General features: G+C 39.6%; 1 protein-coding gene across 3 annotated transcripts in view; it reads left to right on the top strand.

The window, feature by feature from the left end:
* Positions 1-25,067, top strand: part of TMTC1 (transmembrane O-mannosyltransferase targeting cadherins 1) — a 255,029-nt gene that overhangs the window by 187,156 nt on the left and 42,806 nt on the right. For all 3 annotated transcript variants that reach the window (XM_044775283.2, XM_044775282.2, XM_014843846.3), the window contains 2 exons: positions 4,618-4,731; positions 18,860-19,003. In XM_044775283.2, the coding sequence (XP_044631218.2) occupies positions 4,618-4,731; positions 18,860-19,003 (258 nt within the window). The remainder of the gene's footprint in view (positions 1-4,617; positions 4,732-18,859; positions 19,004-25,067) is intronic.

Below are 25,067 nucleotides of genomic sequence, written 5' to 3'. Positions count from 1 at the left end.
AGCTGCAAAACAGAACAAAGTCATTCCATTTGCAATAACATGGATGGACCTTGAGAGAATTATGTTAAGTGAAATAAGCCAGCGAGAGAAGGATAATCTGTGTATGACTCCACTCATATGAGGAATTTAAAATTATGGACCAAGAACAGTTTAGTGGATACCAGGGGAAAGGTGGGGTGGGGGGTGGGCACAAAGGGTGAAGTGGTGCACCTACAACATGACTGACAAACATTAATATACAACTGAAATTTCACAAGATTGTAACCTATCAATAACTCAATAAAAAAAAAAAAAGAAAAGAAAAAGAAAAAGTTGCACTAGTTCTACAGAAGCTGGTGTCGTTGGTGGAGGCCCTGTTTCAGTTTTCTCCTCTGTTCCAAACAATAAACCCATTGACCATCTCTAGGAAGATGGTCTCACTGAGGCCTCTCTAAGTATGTGGGGTGGTTTTGCTTGGCAATACTATGAACAGTTTTACAGAGTATATTAAGACAGACCTTTGTGTTGGAGAAAATCCAAATTTCAGTCAAGTTCCATCCTTTCTAGCTGAGGCCTCCTGTCACAAAGAACATCCCACTGTGTGATGTATTTTCAGGAGACACAAGTGGAAGGCCCCCTCGCAGCTTTCTACTTCTATTGGCAAAAACCTTACACACAACGACACAAGAACCCAGCACTGTGTCTCAGCAGAGGCCCAAAGAGAGGAATTTGTCCAAGCTGAAATAGCTGTTAAGAGGAGGAGCCAGGATTTGAACCCAAATCAGGTATAAAAAGCAAAGAATATGTAAACTATGCCACACCTATTTTTTACTTTATGTTTTCCAACTTAAGCTAAGCCAAATATAAACAGAGAGAGGGAGAGAGATGTTCATAATCATAGCTGCAAGGTATATTTTCTTTAATTCTTATAGCAAGAAGCTATTCCGATATCCTAATCCGAGAAGGGTAACTGCCTGGCTCCAGCTGGGCCTGGTAACAGCCCAGCATCTCACATTTGTTTGGAGTAAGTAATACTGTAATAATACAACTTGATAAAATCTCCACCACCAGCCCCCTCCCCCAAAGCTTCAAAGAATCTAGAAAGACAGAGACAGCATGTTTTCTTTTGCATCCAGTTCAGGGTCTCTCTGAATCTGTTCATGAACTGTTTGAGTGATCCATGGACCGCTGATTAAGAATTTATGGCCTAGATCATGCTCCCCCTCCATAGGAAACACATGTTTCTTCCCTCCTCTCTGAATTGCTGAACCAGAGAGATCAGCAGACCTTCCAGGGCAGAGAATATAAACCAGGGATTGGCAAATTCTTTTGTAAAGGGACAGAGAGTAAATATCTCAGGCTTTGTGGCCATTCAGTCTCTTGTGACTACTCCACTCTGCTATTGTCTCGGGAAGGAGGCCAAAGACAGGGAGTAAACACATTGACGCGTCTGTGGCCCACAAGGCAGTAGTTTGCTTACCAATGAGATAAATGTTGTGTTGGTGAAATTCTAATGTTACTGGTATCCACTGGTACCTTTTTTGTTTAGCAGGAAATGTTGATCAACTTCAGGAATGATTCTGACCCTATGTTGACCTTGGTTGAAATCTCTGCTCCACTGCTTAGGAGGTCTGTAACCTGAGAAAAAGGTCTGAGTGTCTCTGAGCTTCCATTTCCTCGTCTGTCATATGGGAGGTACAATAATACTGCCCATCTGAGAGGTTAGTGAAGGACTGAAATGAGATAATCCATGGAAATGGGTTCTTAGGCCTCCACTTGATTCAAAATAAGCACCGGCAGTCCTGGCCATCCTAAATGTGGCCTTGTGAAACCTCAGGTTAAGGCTGGGTCAAAATCAAGTAGAACCACAGATTCTTCTTACTTTTCTTTCCCGTTAACCTCTGGCTGAACACTGCTTTTTTTTTTTTTAAATGTTTGTTTTCTATTCAGGAATTTGAGGATGGTTCTCCTGACCTGTCGTCAGTGATGTTAACAAAACAGATTGATGTTCTACAGACTTGGAGATATACCCTATAGAAGTGGCTTGTTAAATGATGTCTATTATCTTTCAAGTTTTCTGCAAATGAGAGATGTGAGGGAGAAATTTGAAGTGTATGAATTAAGACACTGAGTAGAAAGGGAGATTTTTATTCATAATCATTGTTGTAATTATTAATAGGGTTTGGGATCCAGCCTAGAATTTATGAATACTACAATTCCTTGTGGAGTAAATCTGTATAAAAGCTGCACATTTCCACTGAAACAGTTGGGATTACTAAATCATAGCAACGAGAAAGCAAACTGAGGAGACGGGCTCCAGGGGAAGAGCAACCTGGCCAGTTACAGCTACGCGGAAAGTTTGCCTTTGGCCAGTTGTTTATTTTCCTTTTTTTCACAAACTGTTCGTTGTAAAATGAGAGACTGGAAAAACATAGCAGAAAAATATCACAGAGAGAACCTAAAGGTCAAAAACAACAATGGGAAAGCCAGCGTGTTCTTAGCATTCGGTTACTCCACCCACCTCTGCTTGCCTGTTAGCAATATTATTACTTCCTCTTGCCATCACTGAACAATGCCCTGGTCTTAGTGAGGACCATGTTTCCATGGGAATAATTGTCTATTCCTTGGGTGAAACATAAATTAGAGCAACTGTGCTAATCACACAGAGGGAAGGATCAATTCCGATAAATATGCCAGTTATATCCATGCTGAAATGAAAGTCATCTTTAAAACCCACCAGTTACCATGCACTATTTAGTTCTGGATAGAAAAATCTGAAATTTTCCTGGATAGAAATTGGATTTTTTTTAAGCCATTGCTATCACTCTGACCCAAATCCTGCCCCTGTGACTAAATTCACTGTGGGTAATATCCTTTTTAAATATTATATTAAAATCCTAGTTTTATGTGTCGGCCAGTGTGCTTCACCATGGGGTGATTGATGGAAACTGATGGTTTAGTGGAGCACCCGAATGTCAGCAGTTGTAAATCTTTTGTCTTGGGTCATCAGTTTCCACCAAGAGGATTCTTCCAATTGCCTCCTTGCAGGTCCAATCCTGGCTGCTGATATTCAGAGGGGAGGAAGGAACCGGGGGGATCCCAATGTTCAGAACACAGATTTTCACTTACTCTGCTTCTGAGGCACAGCTCTTGCCCCTGACCTCAACTGCACCTGTTGCTCCTGAGTGCAGGATCTCTATGATTCAACTTTTCTAGAGAGTAAACCTCTTGCCTTCTGCTGGGGTGGGGAATAGTTGAAAAATTCACCTGGATGTGCAAGATGGGAAAGGGGATCTGGGGTGTAACAGCTCCTGATACAGATTTACAAAAAATCTGTACCAAAAAAAAAAGTTCCCAGCTGCTTGTGGTATCTTTGAAATCACCAAATCAGCTGTATGGAAGTTTGGAGTCTGCTGCTTTTGGATAGTCTGGTGCCCTTGGGTTGGTCTCTAGCTTCCCGCACTCCCGGTAAATTTTCTCCCCTGCAGAGTTCCTCAAGCGCCCAGCCAATGGACTCTACGTGGGGCAGTCTTTGCTGGTCCTAGAGGCTGTTATTTCATCAAAAGTTCAACAAGAGTTACAGTGCCCTAACATATTTCCCCAAGGTCTTAAGACTTTGTATGAAATTCCCCTATTAATCTTACCTTTAAAATTAAATTATATATATTAATAATTAAAAATTAAATGAAAATATGTTATCTGGAAGAGAGAGTGCATTAAAATACAATTGCTGAAAAACTAGGTCGTCATCCTTTCTCCTTTGTCTGTCTGGTTAACTGTTCCCCCTCCCACATTTAATCCATGTAAGTTCCAAGAGTTCGCTTTCCAAGTAGCCCTCAAACCCATCTCCTCTCATCATTTCACCTGCCACCATCTCCTTGCAAGGACTCTAGAACCAGATTCCTCTCTGCCACTTACCAGCTGTGTGGTCTTGTGCAGGTTAAGTCAGTGAGGCAGCTACAAGTGACAGACTGATCCCCTCGTGCCCCCACCTGCTCCTGTATCAACTTCAAAGCTTTGGTGTTACCCCCTTGGGCCTCCCCAGGGATTTTATTATAGCAGCCCAGCAGAATAATACAGTGACCATTTAAGCAAAAGTTTTAACCTTTCTGAGCAAAACTTCATTTCCTTATCTGCAACTTGTAGAATAATTATACCTGCATTTATTTTTTAAAAAATGGCCCAGGCTTAGTATATGGGAAATATTAAATTCCAATAAAACTTAGTAAGGGGCCCAGTCTACAGTTGTCCTTCTTGTAATGATTTATTTTTGTAGACAGTCTCAATTTTTTTTTGAAAAAAAGAAGTCTATAAGTGAATGAATGAAGGAAAAAACTTAATTAACCTGAGCATTCAGGGTTGTTCTCCAAGTAATCATCCTTCACTGGGTCCTCCCACCTCTGCTTCACATGTAGTTAGCATGTTTGTTTAGTTGTGCACAGCTGTGCACCGTCTTCACTGTTTTCCATAGAAGCATGTTCTATAACTCACATAATTCACAAATTTTGGAAGACTTCACTTAGATGGATGCAATAACATTTCAAATGCAGGTTCGTGAAGCTGTAAGTAAAATGTGAAGGAAACTGACAACATTCCTAAACAGTACTCTTTTTGTTTTTTTCAACTTGTTAATTTTAGGTCTGGAGTTCAAACTCTGCCCCACAATGCCAAGGTTCACTACAACTACGCCAATTTCCTGAAGGACCAAGGTCGGAACAGGGAAGCCGTCTACCACTACAGAACAGCCGTCAGGTAAGCGCCAGGCAGTGTCGCTGTTGTGCTTTTCAGGCCCTTGTCTATTTCACTCACCCTCCCGGGATGTGGGGGGTTGGTTTGTTTCTCTTGACAATGAACATCTCCTTGGATGTGGTATTGATCTTGGACTCCGAGTCTTTTGGGTCCGTGTTCAAGTCTGTTATAAAAGTGGCAACTCTACCTTGCTTCTAACTCTTGGTGTTTTCTCATAAAAGTTTCCATTGCTACACATTAGGCAATAAAGTGACACTCAGTTGAACACATATATGCAGGTAAACAGGAATTGCTTCTCAAAAATATACTTGTAAATTCTCAGAGTATTTCCTCAAATGAATTCTTCCCACTCTATGCTTCCCACTGTCTGAAAGGATTTGTCAGAAGACATTTGAGTATAGAAATGAAATAATTGATAGTTGTATTAAATAGAAAGAAAATGAGAAGACGCTTGATTACCATGTTGGGAATATGTTAATAAGGTGTTGTTACCACACAAAGGGCACGGTCTGCTCACCGTGAGACAAAAGCCAACCGTCAAGAGGCAAGATGGTGGCAGAGGAAGGGCATTTTATTACAGCTTGCTAGCAAGAGGGAAGATGGCTGACTAATGTCCAAAAGAACCGTCTTAAGGGGGCACAGAATCTTGAAGCAGTTATATAGGCCAGTGGGTTATAGGGGAAGGGGTTAGGAATGTTTACCCTCTGGTGTTACAGACTGGGAGTTGCCACACCAGATCTTTCAGTTTTCATTGATGATGGCTATCAGCATAGACTGTCTGGGGGGTCATCACATTCCTAAGGAACTTGAAAGAACGAGTTATCGTCTTGTCACAGCTGGGAGGTATATGCACTAACGGGAGTCATAAAATCTACAGAACAGGTGGATCTCCTGGAGGGTGCAAATCCAGCTGGGTGAGTTAGTCAGAGGTCATTCAAAGTTACAACGTGGTCTCTTTTTACAATATGGCTTCCCTTAATGTCAACCTTGTAGTGAGCTGGTTTCAGTGTGTGTATATGCAAATATATATACATGTATTTTTTTCATGTAGACAACCATGATACTCTCCTTGTACTCACCCACTGGAAGAGAGTACCAAACATGGCTTTAGATATGACTTTTAAGAGAAACGAAAAATTTAAGTTCTGTTTTACCAGCAGTAGTCTGTGTTGCTCTTAGGTATTTTTTAAATTGCAGCTCTGACTTACAGGATGATCTTCTCTAAAAGATTCCAGATAATAAATGTATTTAACTTGGAACATGTGGAGACGTGATAACTAAACAGCCTCGGAATCTCCAAATGTGAGCAAAATAAAGCAAAGTGAATCCTCTCTTTTATTGAATACTCTGAGGCTCACAGAAGCTTTTTGAAGGGGTTTCCATGCCCCTACAGATTGGCCCACATTTGGTTGAATTTTCTGGGACGTGCTTAAAATAAGTATACCAAACAAATCATACATTTCACTGAAGCGCCTACCAGGGGAGGGTCCCAAAGCTTGGTCGTTCTTAAAGTAACTGATCTGACTTTTAAAAATTATCCTGTTGAACAATGTTCTACATAAGTATGTTGTTCATCAATCAAAATCTTTCTAGATTTTAAGAGCTATTATTTAATATTCAACCTGGCAAAAAATTTAACCTGTACACATCAAGTTCCCTATCAAATACTTTTCCAAAGATTACAAGAAATGTAAGTCCCAGAGGAATAATTGTAACAAAGCTTTTTATTGAGGAAAAGAGTTTTTATTAAGGAATAGAAGGTATTTTTTAAGATTTGATAAAGAATCATATTTTTTCACTGGAAGCCAGTTTACCCACATGTTTAACAATACTTCTCTCTAGTTGATGAGGTGATGGTTTAATTTTTTTCTTTATACGTTATTTTGTGCTCCAGATGTCCACAACGAACATGTATTATTTTTGCAATGAGGAAGTGTCGTTTTTAAAATGGCATATTCCTTCAAGGGTACAAATAAAGTGTGTTTTGGCTTCAACAATTAATTAACGTTTCACGATTTTAGTTGGCATTCTTGAAGGGAAGAAAAGAGCAGTAAGTTTGCCTGAAAAATATTGGTTGGAAGGAAGTGTATCAGGATCTTTTTGAATTTTGTTTCACTCTAACAGACTGTTTTCTGTCAAGTTCAAACAGAAAAATAAGGCAGACCCTTAGGCATAGTTTGGAGCAAAGGTATAAATTAGCAAAATTCTCTGGCTGCTGATTTTACAGAATTATAGCAGCTGGTTGGGTACTTACGCTTCTTTCCCATGAAACAATAAAAATAAATGTTTGCTTCAGCAACTGTGCTTCTGGAAGAAACACGTCCCTTGAGAAATGGGGAAAAAACAATTAAAGCTATAAATACACTACATGGTAATTAGTGAAATATTTCATCCTCTCAGACCAGGCCCAAAATACTTCTGATTTAAAGTATTATTGTTTTTGTGTGGCTACCAATGTGGTGAATTGTCAACGGATGTGGGTGGGTTTTTTTATTTAAATAAATTGCCTCTCTTCGTGTTAGAGAGAAAAGGAAAATACCAGGGCTGCTCATCATTTTGATGATTATTTATTCTAGATGACTGGAAGAGTGCCCTTTTTTTGATATTGCTGTTTCTTTGTGAAAGTTGCTGGGACTTGGGATTCCTCCCCCTCCCAACTGCTCCATCCCTATTTCAACGTTAGTGGCTGTTTCCCGCATTTGCACACAGTGAGAGAGAGAATGATTGAGGAAATAGAGGGTTAAGGTGATATTATCTGAAATCAGTTCCAACAATTATCCATTACTGTTGTAGTGACTGTATAGATCCCAAAGGCAATGGTGAAATTAGTCATTAGGGTTATATCTATATGAATCTCTTTTTGGCTGGCTTACAATTCTAAAAATAGCGCTACTATATTAAACTGGTAATTATATATGACAGGAATATTGTGCTTCTTTTAAACTTTATTCGATTTTTTAAACAATGCAGAAGTACCACTGACTTCTCCTCCCTCTTGATGTGCTCATTTACTGTATTTCTGCAGTATAAGGGAGATCTTCCCTGGAAAATGCTGCAGCTGGGGTTATTGATTCAGCTTAAGACCCAGATCATCAAAGCAAAATGTCAGAACACTTCCCTAAAATCTTCAGCATGTGTAGGTGTTGGCTTTGCTTTGCTGTGAGAGGCAACTCTCATGTTTGTACCTGTTTGGGGTGCTGTAAAGCTTGAGATTCTATGTGCTGGAAAATCAGAGCAGCACTGCTGGATCTGCCATATGCCTCTAAAGCTTTCTGCCCCTGCCCCTCGAGTTACCCTAGAGGAGGTTTGCCATTCCACATCGTGTGATGGGAGGAGAAAGTCCAGAGATCACCCAGCTTTTCAGCTCTTCATGTACAAAAACTCCCAAGAAGAGACTCATCCAGTAAGCCTAAAAGGAGAGATAGTGGCCCTGCCTGAATAAAGTACAGAAGATACTGAATGTGTGCTTGGCCACTGGTTTGTTGATTAGCTTAAAAAGTAAGCTATGGGGCCAGCTTGGCGGTGTAGTGGTTAAGTTCACACACTCCACTTCAGAGGCCCTGGGTTCACAGGTTCGGATCCCAGGCGTGGATCTGTGCACCACTTATCAAGCCATGCTATGGCAGATGTCCCACGTATAAAATAGAGGAAGATGGGCACAGATGTTAGCTCAGGGCTAATCTTTCTCAGCAAAAAAAAAAAGTCAACTAAAAGTGGAGAATCATAAAACAAATTATGCACACTCTTAAGTATTTTATTTCACCCTAAAATTTCAAATGTACATCCATACACCGATTTTCTAATGTCAAACCAAGTCCTTTTCTTTGAGTAAGTGTCTACTGATTAGAATCTACAAAAGTCACATCCATAATTCATTTCTATGATGATCAGTTTTGATACTTGAAAATAGAATCAAAATATAAAGACAGATTTTTGATTTTTCTCCTCCAGTATTTTACAGTTCTCTCACTCACATCTAATTCAACAGTAATTTTTTTGAGCAACTTTCCCTTTTTTGAGTATTACCAGAGTGTTTACTTAGTTTTCATGGAAATAACCGTTGTCTCCTTCACATTTATATTTTATCAGTTTGCAAACTATTTCATTATATTATGCAATTACAATAAAACTACAACTGGAATGAATTTGTTAATAAACACAACTGACTCTTAGCAGTCATGCAACTCAACCCACAGGAGCAGAAGGGCATTAAGCATTAGAGAGAAAGTTTATTAAGGTGTGGGTATCCACCAATACGTTTTACAGAGAATAGAGAATATTTGAAAATCTGATCATGTAATTAAGAGACTGTTTTAAAAGAGTTTTCACTATAGGTGATAGAGTCATGGAGTCTGTTTTTCATCTTATATTTAAATTCCCTGCATGACTCAGTTAGTGGTTGGTTGAAATGGGCTGTCATCAAGAACCCTGCACCTGGGGAGGAGACTAGAGTTCGCCTTTGTCCGGGTGTCAGGAAGGTCTCTCCACTGTCAGCAGCAGATGGCCCTGTGCTCCACTAACATTGTTCGCTTAGATGCCCTCTTCCTCCCACTCTACTGTAATAAGCCCCGGCACACCCAGATTTGTGGATATTTTTGGTTGGATGTCAGCCACGTACAGGATTCCATCCTGATAAAAGGGCTGTGATCCTCAGTCAGCCACACAGCTGTACAGTTTCAAGATGAAATGCATAGTAAATCATCTCAGACTTACCCCCTCCCATGATCCTGTCAAGCAGGGTGCTCAGGGTACTCAGGTGTGCTTGGGCAGTCATGGGACTCTTAGAGTGGCCTTGTCTCCTTCTAATGTGTCTGTTATTGATGTTTTGAGAAGACAATCTGAAGGGAAAGAAAACTGTTCAAAGGGAGTTGAAGTCCCTGACCAGGCTCTTTTCTGTTGGCATAACTACAAGGGAAGGAACGTGCCTTTATTGCTCCTGTACAAAGGAAATCTCCGCCTGCTATTTAATCGGCTAACACCCGGGAAATGATAGAACTGAAATCTTTCTGATGGAAATTTTTTTAATGCATAGAATGGAGACTTGTCCTGAAAATAGAGCCCATTGATGTCATTCTTTATATCCCTTCCTATGTGGATAGCTGGAACTCTGCAAGGAGATTCCATTAGACGGCCATAAATGTATATGGGAAAAGGAACTAATAAAGGAATGAGTATTGAAGAAACACCATATCATTAGAGCCTAAAGAAATCTAGCCACGTCTAATTAACCCACTGTTCATTGATGTCCTGAGTCTGTCAATAAAACCACTTTATTATAATTCCTTTGAAAAATGCTGTCTATAAAATTGGCAGAGTTTGAACTTTTTTTTTTTAAATCAGGATTTAATGACTATTTAAAAAGTCCCTGTTTACACAGGCTATTTTGAATGAACATTTAAAATAACTCTCATGACTACGGGTGGCCTTGAATACCAGCTGCCGTGTATTTCTAGAAAGAACTAAAATTCCAATACCATTTGTTAGCCAGGTTTAACAAGTGGAGATGGGTTCTTCCGCTGGTGTGGTATTTCCATTTATAAAAGTCGAAATATGCTCTCCAGTATCACAAGTAGACACTTGAAGTTGTTTTTGTTTCTTCTCGTTGATGAAATTATAATTCTCACTATATGTATTTTGCATTGTCTAGCAGTTTTAGTCATTAAATTCAAGAAATTAACTATTATTTCGTTTAGAAGAGAACTAGAATTTTAGTCACATTGTGGCCATACTTATATGCTAAATTTCCAAATGAAAGTTCTGCAATTTATATTCAAAAATGTTTCACTCTCTCTGTCTTTTTTCTGCCTTGTACCACTCTTCCACTTCAAAAACTCTGTGTGGTTCGCCAGCAAACAGAATCCAAGGCAGAGATTTGCTCAGGAACTTCATTAAGGAGCACTTTCTGGAACACCATGGAAGCAAGATGGCAGAGGGAGAAGTTGAGATGCAGTGCAGTCCTGGGGCCTTACCTGACCCCTTAGGGAGCTCTGGAGCTGGGATGACCCCTCTTGAATGGAGGCAAGAGATGGACTTTTTATAACCCTTTATCACCCATCACCACTCCAGGCAGAGAGGGTAACCTCCGGTGAGCAGCTCCCTGAGGCTGAGAGCAATGCCCAGAGAAGAACCAGGCTGTGAGCTGTCTGCAGCTGGGGAGACAAGCGCCTCAGGCTTGAGGGGTCTCTGGGTGGTGTAAGACTATCCACTCCCCCAGCTTAATTTATGATTTCTTATATAAGTAAACAGGACAGTTTTAACAGATACCATTTAGATTTTCTGTTACAATGAGAATAGTGGTGTTATCGACCTCATAGTGTTGGAATGTGATAAGAAAATTCATGAAAGGCTTAAAGCAATGTCTAAATATTTGGCAGTGATAAACTCAGTGAATGTTATTAGTAAATCCAAAATATGACCACTTGTCTCCACCTCCAAGCCCATCATCTCTCACCTATATTTCTCAAATGTTCTCTACTCTCCCCATTTTCTCCTCTCCCCTGCTTCCCTTCAGTCTGTCTCAACACAGCAGCCACAGGGATGTTCCACTTGTAGCAGGTCTCGTGCTCAGAACGCTCGGCTGGTTCCCATCTCACTCGAGGTGAAGGTCAAAGCCCCTGCAGTGGTCTCGACGCCCTGCACCTTCAGACCTCACCTCTCCTCCTTGCTCACTCAGCTCCAGCTACATAGGGCTTCAGGGACAGGCCAGTCACATCACATTCATATTTCAGAGACTCAGAGTTTACCATTCCCTCTTCCTAGAACATTTTCCCTCCTTCTCTGCTGCCCCCCACCACCTCTTCCTTCAGGACTCCTCACATATGTCATCTTGTCAATGTGACCTTCCCTGATCACCCTACCTTGAAAGTGCAGCCACCCCTAACATACCCATTCCTCTTCTTGGCTTCATTTTTCTCCATTACATTTATCACCCTGTAATATACTTCCCTCTGCTGTGGGCCCTTAGCAGAGGGCCTGGCACTGTGTAAGTGCTCGATAAACATTTGTTGGAAGAAAGACTGGGTGGACATAATGCATAAAAGTCTCCTATCACAGGCCCTCGTAGAGTCAGAAGACAACTCCATAATGACAAGCAGTGTTTCTCCATGGGAGAGCTGTCAGCAATTTGCAGGACTGTCCTATGCATTGCAAGATGTGTAACACCCCTAGCTCCTGCCCGTTATATGCCAGTGGTGACCCCTAATTCCTGAGGTGGATATTTGGATATGCACCCCTTCCCCCGCAACACATCATGATCTCCTTGATTGGGAGTTCTTGATTAGGAATATGGGCACACTTTTCCTGTCCACCGCTGTCTTTTTTCTGAGTTGACCCAGCAACCCAGGGTGCTGTTCATGCTACCAAGCGTGGTTACAGTAAGAATTCCATGAGTGCATTGATCTGTCACACAGACTTTGAGTCTCCTTATAACCTTAGATGTAGCATTTAAAATTGCGCGTGTCTGGAATTCCATTTGGTGTTAAGCATATCAGAAAGGCTTAGAGGAAATTGCTCTAGTGCCTGTGGGGATGGATCATTTGCTTCAGATGATGACGGATTGACAGGCTTTGGAGTGAGTGCTTGACAAAGAACATTCCTACATTCTTAAAATGGAGAGGGTCACGCATCCTTCGCATATGAGAACCCACAGTATGAGGGAAACAGATGGATACAAGATGACTTAAATGTTTACTGGGTTCGCCATGAAGAAATAATGGATGTTATTTTGACTGATGGAGCAAGTCAAAGGCCATCGACTGTAGTGAAGAGAACGATTTTTTGGAGGATGGGAAATCCGTATGAGAGAAGGAGAGCTGGCAGCTTCAGCCTGGCATGGGTTTATTAGGGCTGTGGAGGGAGCCGAGAAAACCGCCCAGAGGTCCTGCAATTGACCCCAAAGCATTAAATGTATGTAGTGTAACAGGTGTGATGATGGGTATTTTTATTCCCACCATCTCATTTGTGCACGTAGAAGCTCACTTGTTCACACGGAAGGTCAATATGTTTTTGCCTTTATTGTTCTAGAGAAAGCGACTAAAGCACAGACATAAATTCAAAATCACATAGGTAGAAAGTCACCCATGGCTTCTGACTCCAAAGACTGTTATTTTTCTTCGCCACCAAAGCAATTTCCCATCTACCTGTCACAAAAACAGAAGTTCACCACGATTGCCCCATGCCTTTGCGAAAGGTGAAATTATGTTCATCATTTTCTATTTGAAAAAAAGAGCAAAGAAGTATTTAATTCAATACATTTCCTAACTCCTAGAGGTATGTTCTCAGGAATCAGGAAAATTCAGCCACTTAAAATGACTCATTTCCTGAGAGTGTGGTTTTACCCTAGATTGTCTTGGCAAATCAATTGAGCGGAATCCTGGATCATTGCTCGAGGTCATCCATTGTGAGATATCAGATATTTCAGTTGGCCCTGATTGGAGAATTTGTCACATTTCCCTAAATTGCATTTGAGGTTTTTTCCCAGGGCTGTAATGGATGGGAAGGAGTATAGTACAAAGAGAAAGGAGCAAGATTTATTTGCTGAGTGTTGCTGGCAATATCAAACAATTAAATATACAGACCAATAAATAGTTATCACCTTGGTGCAATTTAGTGACATGATGATTCCAATTTTATAACATGATGGAACCAGGCACTTGAGAAGTGCCAGAGATTAATATGATTGAAAATATGCTGCTGATTCCTGAAATGAAGTTTACTGTGGGTATTTTTTAGTCCACTGAAATTCAGGTTTTATGGTTGAATTTTTTCCCAGTTGTGTTTTTCCTTTGGATTCTTTTTTTTCTCAACAGGAAATAGAAAATAAACATCTGACCTTAGCTTAGTTAACCTCTAATAAATTAATGTCTGGAATGAAAATCAGACAAATAAATCAGGGTGTGTATATTCCTGAAGGAAATTGCAGACTGGAGCACGTGATTCAATATTTCTTGAACAATGAAATGCCTTATAACAATATAACACATTTTCTCTATAATAAATTTAAAAAATTTAACTCATCTAAATAAAAATAATAAGAATAATAAATAACAAGAGAGCCGCCATAAACGATACAAACGTTGAATAAGACTGTGAGAAAGAAAATCCAGTAACTGTTCACACTGGTCTTTAAAAAATAGGCCTAAAGATCACCACTTTGCTCCAGTTCGGGGAAGCTTTTGTTGAGGTTTTTTTACATGGGGAAGGGAGTAATCGCTAACAGAACTTTTGTAAAACATACCCATAGAAGTCAAAGTCAAGACGGGCTTAATTTATTCTGACCATCGATGTAGTAACACAGACATCTCTTAAATTATTCATCTTTCCAATAGAAAATTCTCCTCCTGGAGGCTTCAGGATTGAATTAGACCCGAGCTCATTCAAGCACAAGTTTATTTAAAAAGTAAACACACAAAATAAGTTTTGTCCTTGCATAGGTCCTCAGTAAACAAGAGAAGAGTATATGTTTTAAGAAGATGTCTACATCTATATTAAAGTCAAAATAAAAAGTGATATTTTGTCCTGACCTGGTCGTTGAAGAATCCTTTTAATGAAATTAAGCTTTGTTTCATAAATAATGCAATGCTTGCTTATGATTAGGGGAACTTAATCAGATAACCCGTGAGAGAAGATATTGCTAGCAGACCCTTGCTGGACCAGGAATAAACAGAATCTACACATTTTCCAGGTGGAGGGCGGTGCATGGTAATGGATTCAGTAAGTCTATCTAATGGCCAGCCTTCTTCTTCCACGGGTTGGGACGCTGTGAATTGACACAAAGCCCTTCCTGGCCGGAGCGAGCCAGGAAGCCCTCTCTTCAGCTTCATGGTTTGCAGCCTAGCAGCACAAGGTTCACTCAAGGCCTTACCCTCATAGTGCTTATATTTGTTTCTCTTTACTTCCCTTCTCACTGTTTGTTTCTGTTTTTGAGAGTTCAGGGTGGATTACGTTCTATTTCTGATTTAAAAAAGAAAGAGAGGAAAACATGGTAGTCAGTGAACTTTGAAAGTACATGCCATTCATGTAAATGGCAGTGGGATCCTGAATGAATATAAAGTCCAGAAAGGGGGCTGAGAACCAGCTGGACAGGGACCCCTACTTGGCAATGTGGTCACGAATTTTAACAAACAGGTAGGCCCATTGCAGAAGCTCTTGGTGGATTTAGACAGTCCTTTTCCATAGTTAGTGCTTTTGAGAGCTCCAAACCTTAAAGAAATAAGAAAAAAGATCAAATTTTAAGAAATTACCTCTTCCAAGAAGGCAGATGTCCCCGGGATGCTCTTTGTTACTGTTTGTCGTCAGAGAAACAGTGAAAGTTGCTCTCATCATGTTCACCGGACACTTCCAAGTTTTTGGAAGTCAGAGCTTTGCTCAACATCAAAAAATAAAAGTTTCTTTAGAAGCATTTGAGTCCTGGCTGTGATATACCTCAGAACAATTTGATAATATAACACATTTTCTCTATAATAAATTTAAAACATTTAACTCACCGAAATAATAATAATAAATAGCAAGAGAGCCCCCGTAAACAATACAAACGTTGACTAAGACTGTGAGAGAGTAACCACTTCGAAAGTAACTCTTACACACAAGCTTCCCAGGAGACTTTTCTGGGCGTGGAATGAATGGGCAGGTACAAGAGCATTTTTTAATCTCTCATCGTAGTTCTGATGTCCCATGGTGGCATCTCAGAGAGAGCACCAAGGACTTGCTGTCCCTCAGAAACTGTGAGATTGGGTTCGTACCAGGGACCCTCAAGTTGTCTTTGCTAATTAAAGATGACCAGAGAGAAGCCAACAGCACTGCATGTCCTGGCCTGGTGTGTTTTCTTTTTCCCAACTTCCTCTCATAGTACCTCTCTCCCTACAGCCTCCGAAGCTATTGTGAATAATTAGGCTTTTAAGTTTTGGGAGGATGTAACATTCATCTGAATTGATTCTATTCCGTGTCAGTCAAGAGGAGCATTACCCAGAATGTCTTCCTGGAAATACTAATTCTGAGAGATGTTCATAGCTGTTCTGTAAGGGACTTGAGCAAGGAGGATTACATGGTCAAATAAACTTGGGAAATGCTGGGTTAAGCAACGATTAAGGGAAAAAAAGCTATTCAACTGGTCTTTTTTTGCCTTTTAGTAGCAACCCCTTTTGTCTCAATATTAGATTGATCTTCTTAGAAGGTACAGAACGGTGGGAGGGGGCAAGCACAGCATTTGACTGTCAAGAGACTTGACAAGCACAGATCCTATTTTTATTACTTAGGCATTATCTTGGCTTTTCTACATTAAAAGCCAGCTCCACAGGCTTATTCCACGTACTCTGGGTGACAGAGATGGAGCAAAACTCTTAGACTGATAAATATGTCCGCTGTAAATGTAGCAGCAACTGCTAACCTATGTAGTTGTGCTGATTTGCCTTCTCTGTAGTTTTGAGTTAAGGAAGTAAATTGATTCCTTGTCTTCCTTAATCAGCATAAATTTGGTTTACTGATATATACCCAATCCTTTACATTTGCTTTTGAACATTAGGAATGCTATTTTCACTTCATTGTGCATTATTTAATTTTTGATTTTTAAGTGTTTGTCAGGATCTTCATTCTGACAACTATATTTGGCCTGGTGGTGCCAGTAGCAGGGGGAAATAAGATAAAATGGAGAAAGCGAGTCAAGATGGAGAGCCATTTTGGGGACAAAGTTTATTTTTATAGGGAGATACTATGTATCGTCATTTCTCAATCATAATGATCTAACTGATGCTCCAGTCCAAGTATGTTTATGAAGATTCCTCATCCAAGGAATGCCCAGAATCTTGTGTAAATAGTGGGCACCGCATTGTCCAGGCAGCTGGTCAGCAGTCTCACCAGGCCAGAAACTCAGCATGTGAAGCAATGAGGATTTGCTGTCAAAGGAAAGTAATGGTAGGCTCCAAAGGACTAAAATTTATTTAACCCTGGTGTGTTCACATACTATTTATTTTTGCACTATTAGGGGGTTATTTACTTATAGCACTAAGTGTCAGATATGTGCTTCCTTGCCTTATTTATGTGCCTGCAGCTGCAAAAATAATTGACCATTAAGATTTGACGTAAGAAGAGCAAAGCTAGAGGCATCACATTCCCTGATTTCAAATGATATTACAAAGCTATAGTAATCAAAACAGTACAGTATTGTTATAAAAACAGACACATAGAGAAATGGAATAGAATAGAGAGCCTAGAATAAACCCATACATATACGGTTAACTAATTTATGACAAAGGAGCCAAGAATGTACAGTGGGGAAAGGATAGTCTCTTCAATAAATGGTGTTGGGAAAACTGGACAGCCACATGCAAAGGAATGAAACTGGACCACTATCTTACATCACACACAAAAATTAACTCAAAATAGATTCAAGAGTTAAATGCAAAACCATAAAACTCCTAGAAGAAGATGTAGGCTATAAGCTCCTTGGCATCAGTCTTGGCCATGATTCTTTTGGTTTTGACACCAAAAGCAAAGGCAACAAACGTAAAAATAAACAAGTGGGACTACATCAAACTAAAAAGCTTCTGTACAACAAAGGAAACCATCAGCAAAGTGCAAAGGCAGCCTACTGAATGGGAGAAAATATTTGCAAATCATATGTGTGATAAGGGGTTAATACCCAAAATATATAAAGAACTCTTACAACTTAATAGCAAAAAGCACACAATTCAATTAAAAAATGGGCAGAAGATCTGAATAGACATTTTTCCAAAGAAGACATACAGATGGCCAACAGACATATGAAAAGGTGTTCAGCATCACTAATCATCAAGGAAATGCAAATCAAAACCACAATGAGATATCACCTCACCCCTGTTAGAATGGCTATTATCAAAAGATAAGAAATAGGGGCTGGCCTGGTGGCATAGCAGGTAAGTTCACATGCTCTGCTTCAGTGGCCTGGGGTTTGCTGCTTTGGATCCTGGGCATAGATCTACACACCGCTTATCAAGCCATGCTGTGACAGAGTCCCACATATTAAAAAATAGAAGAAGATGGGCACAGATGTTAGCTCAGGGCCAATCTTTCTCAACAAAAAGAGGAAGATTGGCAGCGGATGTTAGCTCAGGGCTAATCTTCCTAAAAATAAAAAAAAAGAAGTAAGTGTTGGCAAGGATGTGGAGAAAAGGGAAGCTTTGTGCACTGTTGGTGGGAATGTAAATTGGTGCAGCCACTATGGAAAAAACTACAGAGCTTCCCCAAAAAATTAAAAGTAGAACTACCATATGAGCCAGCAATTCCACTTCTTGAAATACATCTGAAGGAAACGAAAACACTGTGTCAAAGAGATATCTGTACCTCCATATTGGCAGCATTATCTACAATAGCCAAGACATGGAAACAACCTAAATGTCCTTCGATGGACGAGTGGATAAAGAAGTTGTGGTATACATAGGTAGATAGATAGGTAGGTAGGTAGATAGATAGGTAACGCAGCCATAAAAAAGGGAAATCCTGCCATTTGTGAAAACATAGATGGACCTTGAGGCATTATGCCAAATGAAATAAATCAGACAGAGAAAGACATACTGTATGATCTCACCTATATGTGGAATCTAAAGAAAAACCAAACTCATAGACAAAGAGATCAGATTTGTGGTTACCAGAGTTGGGGAATTGGATGAAGGTAATCAAAAGGTACAAACTTCCAGTTATAAGGTGAATAAGTACTAGAGATGTAATGTACAACATGATGTAATGCTAACACTGCTGTGTGTATATAGGAGAGTTGTTAAGAGAGTAGATCCCAAGAGTTCTCATCACAAGGAAAAAAGCATTTTTTTCCATTTTCTTTTTTTTTCTTTTTGTATCTCTGTGAGGTGATGGATGTTAACTAAACTTCTTATGGTAATCATTTCACAATGTATGTAAGTCAGATCCTTATGCTGTACACCTTAAACATATACAGTGCTATATGTCAATTATAGCTCCATAAAATTGGAGGGGGGGGAGATGTGATGTAGACATACCATTAAAATAAAGGAAGAATTCACTGTTTCATTTGGTTGTGGCATACCTGGGCCAGGGGCTTGGGGACACGGAGGGGTAGAATAAGCGAACTGTCCCAACTTAGAAGTTTTTGAACAGTAAAGGGTTAATATTTCTAATTTTTAAGGTTGTATCCGCGCCACGCAAGTGCCCTGAACAACCTTGGAACACTGACGAGAGACACCGCAGAGGCAAAGATGTACTATCAGAGGGCTCTGCAGCTAAATCCACAGCATAACCGGGCTCTCTTCAATCTCGGGAATCTTCTTAAGTAAGTAGGCTGTGTACCTTTCATCAGCGGCCTGGTAATTTCAAGAACTCCTTTTCTGCTCAACACTCATTTTGTTGTGCTGTTGTCTTCTCTTCCAATGGTGGCATAATTAGGGTTTTCCAGCTTTGGGAGGCTGTAATATTCATCTGAATTAATTCTATCTCTTATCAGTCAAAAAAAGTATTTCCCAGAGTGTTTTTCTCGAAGTATTAGTTCTGGGAGATGTTCATAGGTGGTCTGTAGACAAGTGGGAATAGGGAGGGGTTACATGGTCAAGTAAACTTAGGAAATGCTAAGTTAAGCAAAGATAGTTCTATTGCAAGGATCTTTAATATGGTAAATGCCCGGTGAATCCTCAAGAAGGGAATATAGAATACAGCATTTCCCAAGTCAATCTTGTTTTGGTAGAGCATTTCCCAAGTATTCCGTGAATGTACTTTGGAAAAAGCACTGGTCTAGGAAAAGCAGTGTGCTCTAAAGGTATAACCAACCACGACTCATGCCGAGTTTGTACTAGAGGTAAGACAGAAAGGGAGGCACGGCTGGAATTAGTAATGGTAACCTCCCAGGCACAATCGCTGGTGTTAGCGTTTCACTCATTGCCCTATAAAAGGTTGATAGTGCGACTAGTGTTACTGAAGACTAAAACAAAGGGGTACTTTTGCATCTTGTATCTTTATTAATATAAATAAAGCCTAAGCATGTTGGTGATGGTACTGGCAGTGGTAGTAGTGGCACTAATAGTGAAAATGGTACTGATTATGGAATTTAACTTCTAAACTTAAAGGAATAGGTTGAAAACATCAGAAATGGAAATACAAAGGTGATAATGGTTGGAATCAGATTGTAGTGATATATTTATATGTGCTCGTTAGGATGCTGACAGTCTGCACACTTACTGAATTGCTTCCAGGTCTCTAAATTTCTACAGAGCATATTTGGTATCTTCTAGGCTAATGGTTTGCTTTGTTCTTTTATCCTCGTCCTAACAGGATTGTCTTAATTGCATCAGTAATTCAGTATGATGCATCTTCTTCGCTTTCCTGTTTACTCCTTAAATTTCTCATATACGTATAAATATTAGTTATTTTTCCTAATGCATGTTTTTATCTAATCCCATTTGAACACGTGAACAATCTAACATTGCGTGAGGTGACAGGCACCGTCCTGAGTCTGAAGTTTTATATTTAGGAATGACTTTATCCATACACTGGAACACGAAATCAAAGGAATACTACACACAAATAAATCAATGCAAGGAAAGCACAATTAAAATGAAAGAAATAAAAGTATAAATCAGCAAAAACTAAATAAATGTAATTTTTCAAATTAGGCGATTTATTGTTAAATTTGATAAAAATTGAGAGTGATGAAAAACAATAGAATGAAGTAGTACACACGGTGGCAGAAAAGCCATTTTAGTACTAGTGAGCTCCCTTTAAAAATAATAACAAATCAAAAGATTTGGGGAAAATGAGTTCTAACTATTGTATGTAAATAGTTATATGTTGACAGGGTCCTTTTATTTTACTTCTGCTATTTTTGTGAGCTCTTATTTCTTTATCTGAAGTTCTAAGGACTCATCTTTTTAAAGTCATTGTTGCATCTGTGTATGTCCTCACTTGGAGCCCAGATAACTTGATGGCTGGATGAAATCCTGTCAATGTCTTTTGGGGTCCCTGGATTCTATAGCACTGGTTTCAGATCATGTAGATGAGTATTTTCCCCAATGAAGCCAGCTTTAGTGGCCTGTATACAAAATGATGGTTCTTGTTAGGAGTGATATCCTGCAGTTCTGATTATCATATTGTACTGCATACTGCTCTGCTTGAAAATGACAGCACAGATTCTGTTACATCTCATGTTGCCAAGACCTGAGCTAGAGGTGCACACTCTAACCTCCCTTTTTCAATTCACGTATTATTGTCACTGACTCTTATCTTGAATCTGTGAGTTGCAAGAACAAGGAAATATTGTTTGGACCACTGCAATGGCTACTTTTCCCAGTAAGGGGGACTCCTGGATGCCGAACATAGGATTTTTTCTCTTTTTCAGTAAAATCAGTTCTTAATGATTATCCAAACCAACAATAATGCTTCCCATTTGTATAAGACTGTAGTTTTCTGAGTGCTTTTCTTTTCTTCTTTTTTTTTTTTTTATGAGGCCCTCCCAATGACTCTTTAAACTTGAGGAGGCAGAAGAGGAAACCAAGGTCCTGAGAGGTGAAATGCCTTAGACAAAGTCACCCTTGTTTACTTCTTCTCTTTCACATGACACCGGAGAGCAAAGTGGCTATGTCTATGTAGATTATTCTTAGAATCCAGTAGAATAAAATCATGATAATAGCTAACATTTACATAATACTTTCCAGTTTACAGATAAGTGTTTTTTAATATCTGTTAATTAATTTAATCTTTAAAACAGTGTGTTGCAAGAAGTATTATCATCCTCATCCTCATTTTACAGATGAGGAAACCAAGGTTCAGAGATCTCGTGTGACCTTGCCCTAGGCTGTGGCAGGCCCAGGATTGAATCACTGCCCTTGGACTCCTGTCCTGTTCACTTTCCATTACTCATGTTGCCCAAATAACTCTCCTATCCAAAAATTACTTAATATTTGCCTATTTAATGACACGCAGTTGCCTTCTGGGAAAAAGTGCCTTCCTGTTTTTCTTCAGGAAACAATAAAGTCTGTTTACATTATTCCCTCAGTGGCAGAGGGGTGACCCGGAAAACAGCCAAGCTAATTGACATTTAGATGACTCTGAGTTTTACTTCTGCTTTCCTTAATATATTTCTGTTATTAAGTAGCAATGGCAAAAAAGGATAAGAATATTTTAAATTTGGTTTGATTTGGTCCATTCTACTTTTCATTTAAGATATGCCCTATTGATTATACCCTATTTATTTCTCATTAGACAACTAACTTTTAGAAATTGTGCCTTTTTTTGTAATTTAAAACTTAATGCTCATTATAAGAATCTAAGTTATCTCTTTAGAAACGAGAAGTTCAGGTCTGACCATCCCTGATGGGGAACACTGTAATTATTCTTATTTTATGAATGAAAATGCTAAGATTTGGAGAAATAGCATGCTCAGGTCCCTTAGTGAGGAAATAGAAGATGTGGGAATTGAACCCAGATCTGTCTGACCAAGTACCCTTGCCCTTAATCACCACACTCTACTGCCTCCTTGTGGCTCACTTCAAAACGGGCTACAGCCTAGAGCAGCTCTGCCCAGCAGAAATATAATGAGCCAGGGTCTCTAATTTAAAAGTTTCAAGTAGCCATATTCAAAACATTAAAAAAGGTATAGTTAATTTTAATAATATATTTTATTTAACCTCAGTATCTCCCAAATAGTATCCTGACATGTAATTAATATTAAAAATTAATTTTAAAATCCGACATGTAAAAATATTAATGAGATAGTATGCCTTCTTTCTTTATAGTTCCTCTTTGAAATCCAGTGTATGTTTTATACTTACAGCACATCTCAGACCAGTCATATTTCACATGTTCAGTACCACATATGGTTAGTGGCTGCTGTATTAGACTGCACAGACCTTTGTTAATGACCTTGACTTTGAGAGAAATATGCGTCTTTCTCCAGGCCGGAAGCTCTAAATAAGATGTGATTCTGTCAGAGAATCTCAGTTGTAGCACTGAGGACAAATTTCATTTGAATTCTTGGGATTATATGACAGACAGCTTTAGAAGTGTTCATAGCAATAGACTTCACTGTTATCCGCGTCTCCTTGGCCTCTTCCATGCCCATTTCACTGGACTTTGAAGCGAATCTATTATGATTCTGCGTAGCACTTTGACGGAGTGACAGAGTGATAAGGGACAGCTTTCCATGCCAGCATTCTTAATTTTTACTAATTATTGTTCGCTTTGCTTGGAACCTAGAATGTAAAAGAAAACAGGCAAGAGTAGCATAAACTTTTTATGGTTGAAAAGAGCACAAGTCTCTGAAGGCTCAAGAGAATATAATAGAATATTTAAATTCAAGGTATGGGGAAATCTTTCTGTGACTGCTTGGCTAAAATAGTTACTGGTTTTGCGGCTGAAACAGAATATGAAAAGAACCTCTTAAAGAATCATATCACACCTCCCTCATTGCCAAAACTACCTTCCATTCGCCTGATAGGATATGGGTATTATATGGCTGTTATAATAAATCTCATAATCAAAACCCAGAAGAAAAATGAAATAGGACGTCCAATAATTGAACTATATGGAAGATGAATTTGATAACAGCATACGTTTGATTTTCTTTAGTCCGATCCTTTAGAAAATTGAATTTCTCAGGAATAAAAGGACCTGGAGAGAAGGGTACCCATTATCTTTGAAGCAAATTTAAATGTTTGGGATAAATTTCCTTATGCTTTTGGTACTAGCCATACCACCTTTTATTCCATGAAAAGCAAGTTTATATACTCAGGATAGTAGTTCTCCTCTTCTGTACTTTTTAACTGAAGCCCCAGAGAATCCAAAATGCCAGTCCCCTGGATAAAGCAAAACTTTTTGCGGTGCTTCCCACCACATTAGGCTGTCTATTTTGGGCAGGCAAGTTCTGCATCCTCCCCCTGGAGTGAAATCCTACTCCCCACCCCCATGGTGACCTATTAGTATCCAGATTTCCTCCCACTTTACTTATCTGTCGTCTCAAGGCCGCGACAATTTCTCCCACCTCATCTTTGTCCAACTCATACCTGTCTCTCCCCAGGTCTCCTTCCTCCAGCTCTTCTGAAGCCTCGATCAGTATCTCATTAACACCATCTCTGTCCTCATAACTGCCATTTCACAGTCTTTTGTACATTCCTCCGTTATCCTCAGGGACTTGAGCACCAAGGCAATGACTTTCCTTTGCTTTCCAACCTGTGCTGCCATCTTTAGTGAATTCAACAATTACATCCATCACCTGTTTCCTGTGCCGCCTCCACTCCAGGGCCCACCATTTCTGCTGTACCTTGGGCATTCACCAACATGGCCATGCCATGGGCTCTTTAATTATGCCGAGCTTTTCATTCTCTAGTACCTGAATTGTGAAATGTTCCTCTTTGACCTTAACCTCTTACCTCTGGCCACCCTTCACCCTTCCCTTCCCTCTCTCTGTCATTCCTACTGACCCCTTGACGGAGTTGTAAACATGACCTGCCACCTCCTAGCTCTTCTCTGTACTCAGTTGTCTTATTTCAAGACCTTAATGTTGACATGCCTTCCAAAACAAGTGTTTTTACTCTCTACTTCCTCATTCCTGCTGGCCCTACTCTTAACCATTGTTAGAATCTCTGTTCTCTCTGATTTTTGTGTTCGTAACTTATAATCTCTTATCTGATTTATCTGATCTGTTTCAGTAATGCATCAATTTAGACTTTTTAACACCTTGACCATCATTTTCTTGCCTGACCAGACCCCCACCCCAAAGTATCCTTCATTGCCTGCATTTTGGTTTGGCTAGACTGGTATTTCTCAACTCTTTTTCATTATCAACCTCCCACCCCCACCACAAGAGCCTTTTAAGCATTTTTTCCTTATCACCCCTTCTCCCAGTTAAATACTCAATAGTGCAATTTGTTAGGTAGTGTTGAGCTCGGGGAGACTGCAAACCACTTTAATATCTAATTTTATTTTTATATGTAATCTAATATTATTTTTCACCACACCACCCCCACTCCAAGGAGAAATGTTCACCTCTATCCAGAATGTATGCCCTAGACTCACGCTTCCTATCAGGTGCTGGAGGTGAAAAACAAATCTGAGTTGAATGGGATCCTAACAGCTCTGAAGAGAGCATTGTGAAACAAAACGGGATCAGCAGTCAGAGCTGTTAGATTCATCTCAATGGTCTTATAATATCTCCCAAATATTTTCTGTTTTAATCATACATGTTTGAAACATACACATATGTTTTCATCAGACATCATCCTTTGTTCTCCTCCTTGGTGCCCACACACATACCCTGAAGGTGACATCGTCCCTTACTTTTACAAAGAACATTCAAGTCATTCAAGGTGAATTTTTGCAGCTTCCCTTCATCCTACCTCAAAATCTTCTGC

Source organism: Equus asinus, chromosome 22, assembly GCF_041296235.1.
Source record: "Equus asinus isolate D_3611 breed Donkey chromosome 22, EquAss-T2T_v2, whole genome shotgun sequence".
In the NCBI taxonomy this organism is placed as follows: Eukaryota; Metazoa; Chordata; class Mammalia; order Perissodactyla; family Equidae; genus Equus; species Equus asinus.
This window is presented reverse-complemented; position numbering and strand designations above follow the sequence as displayed.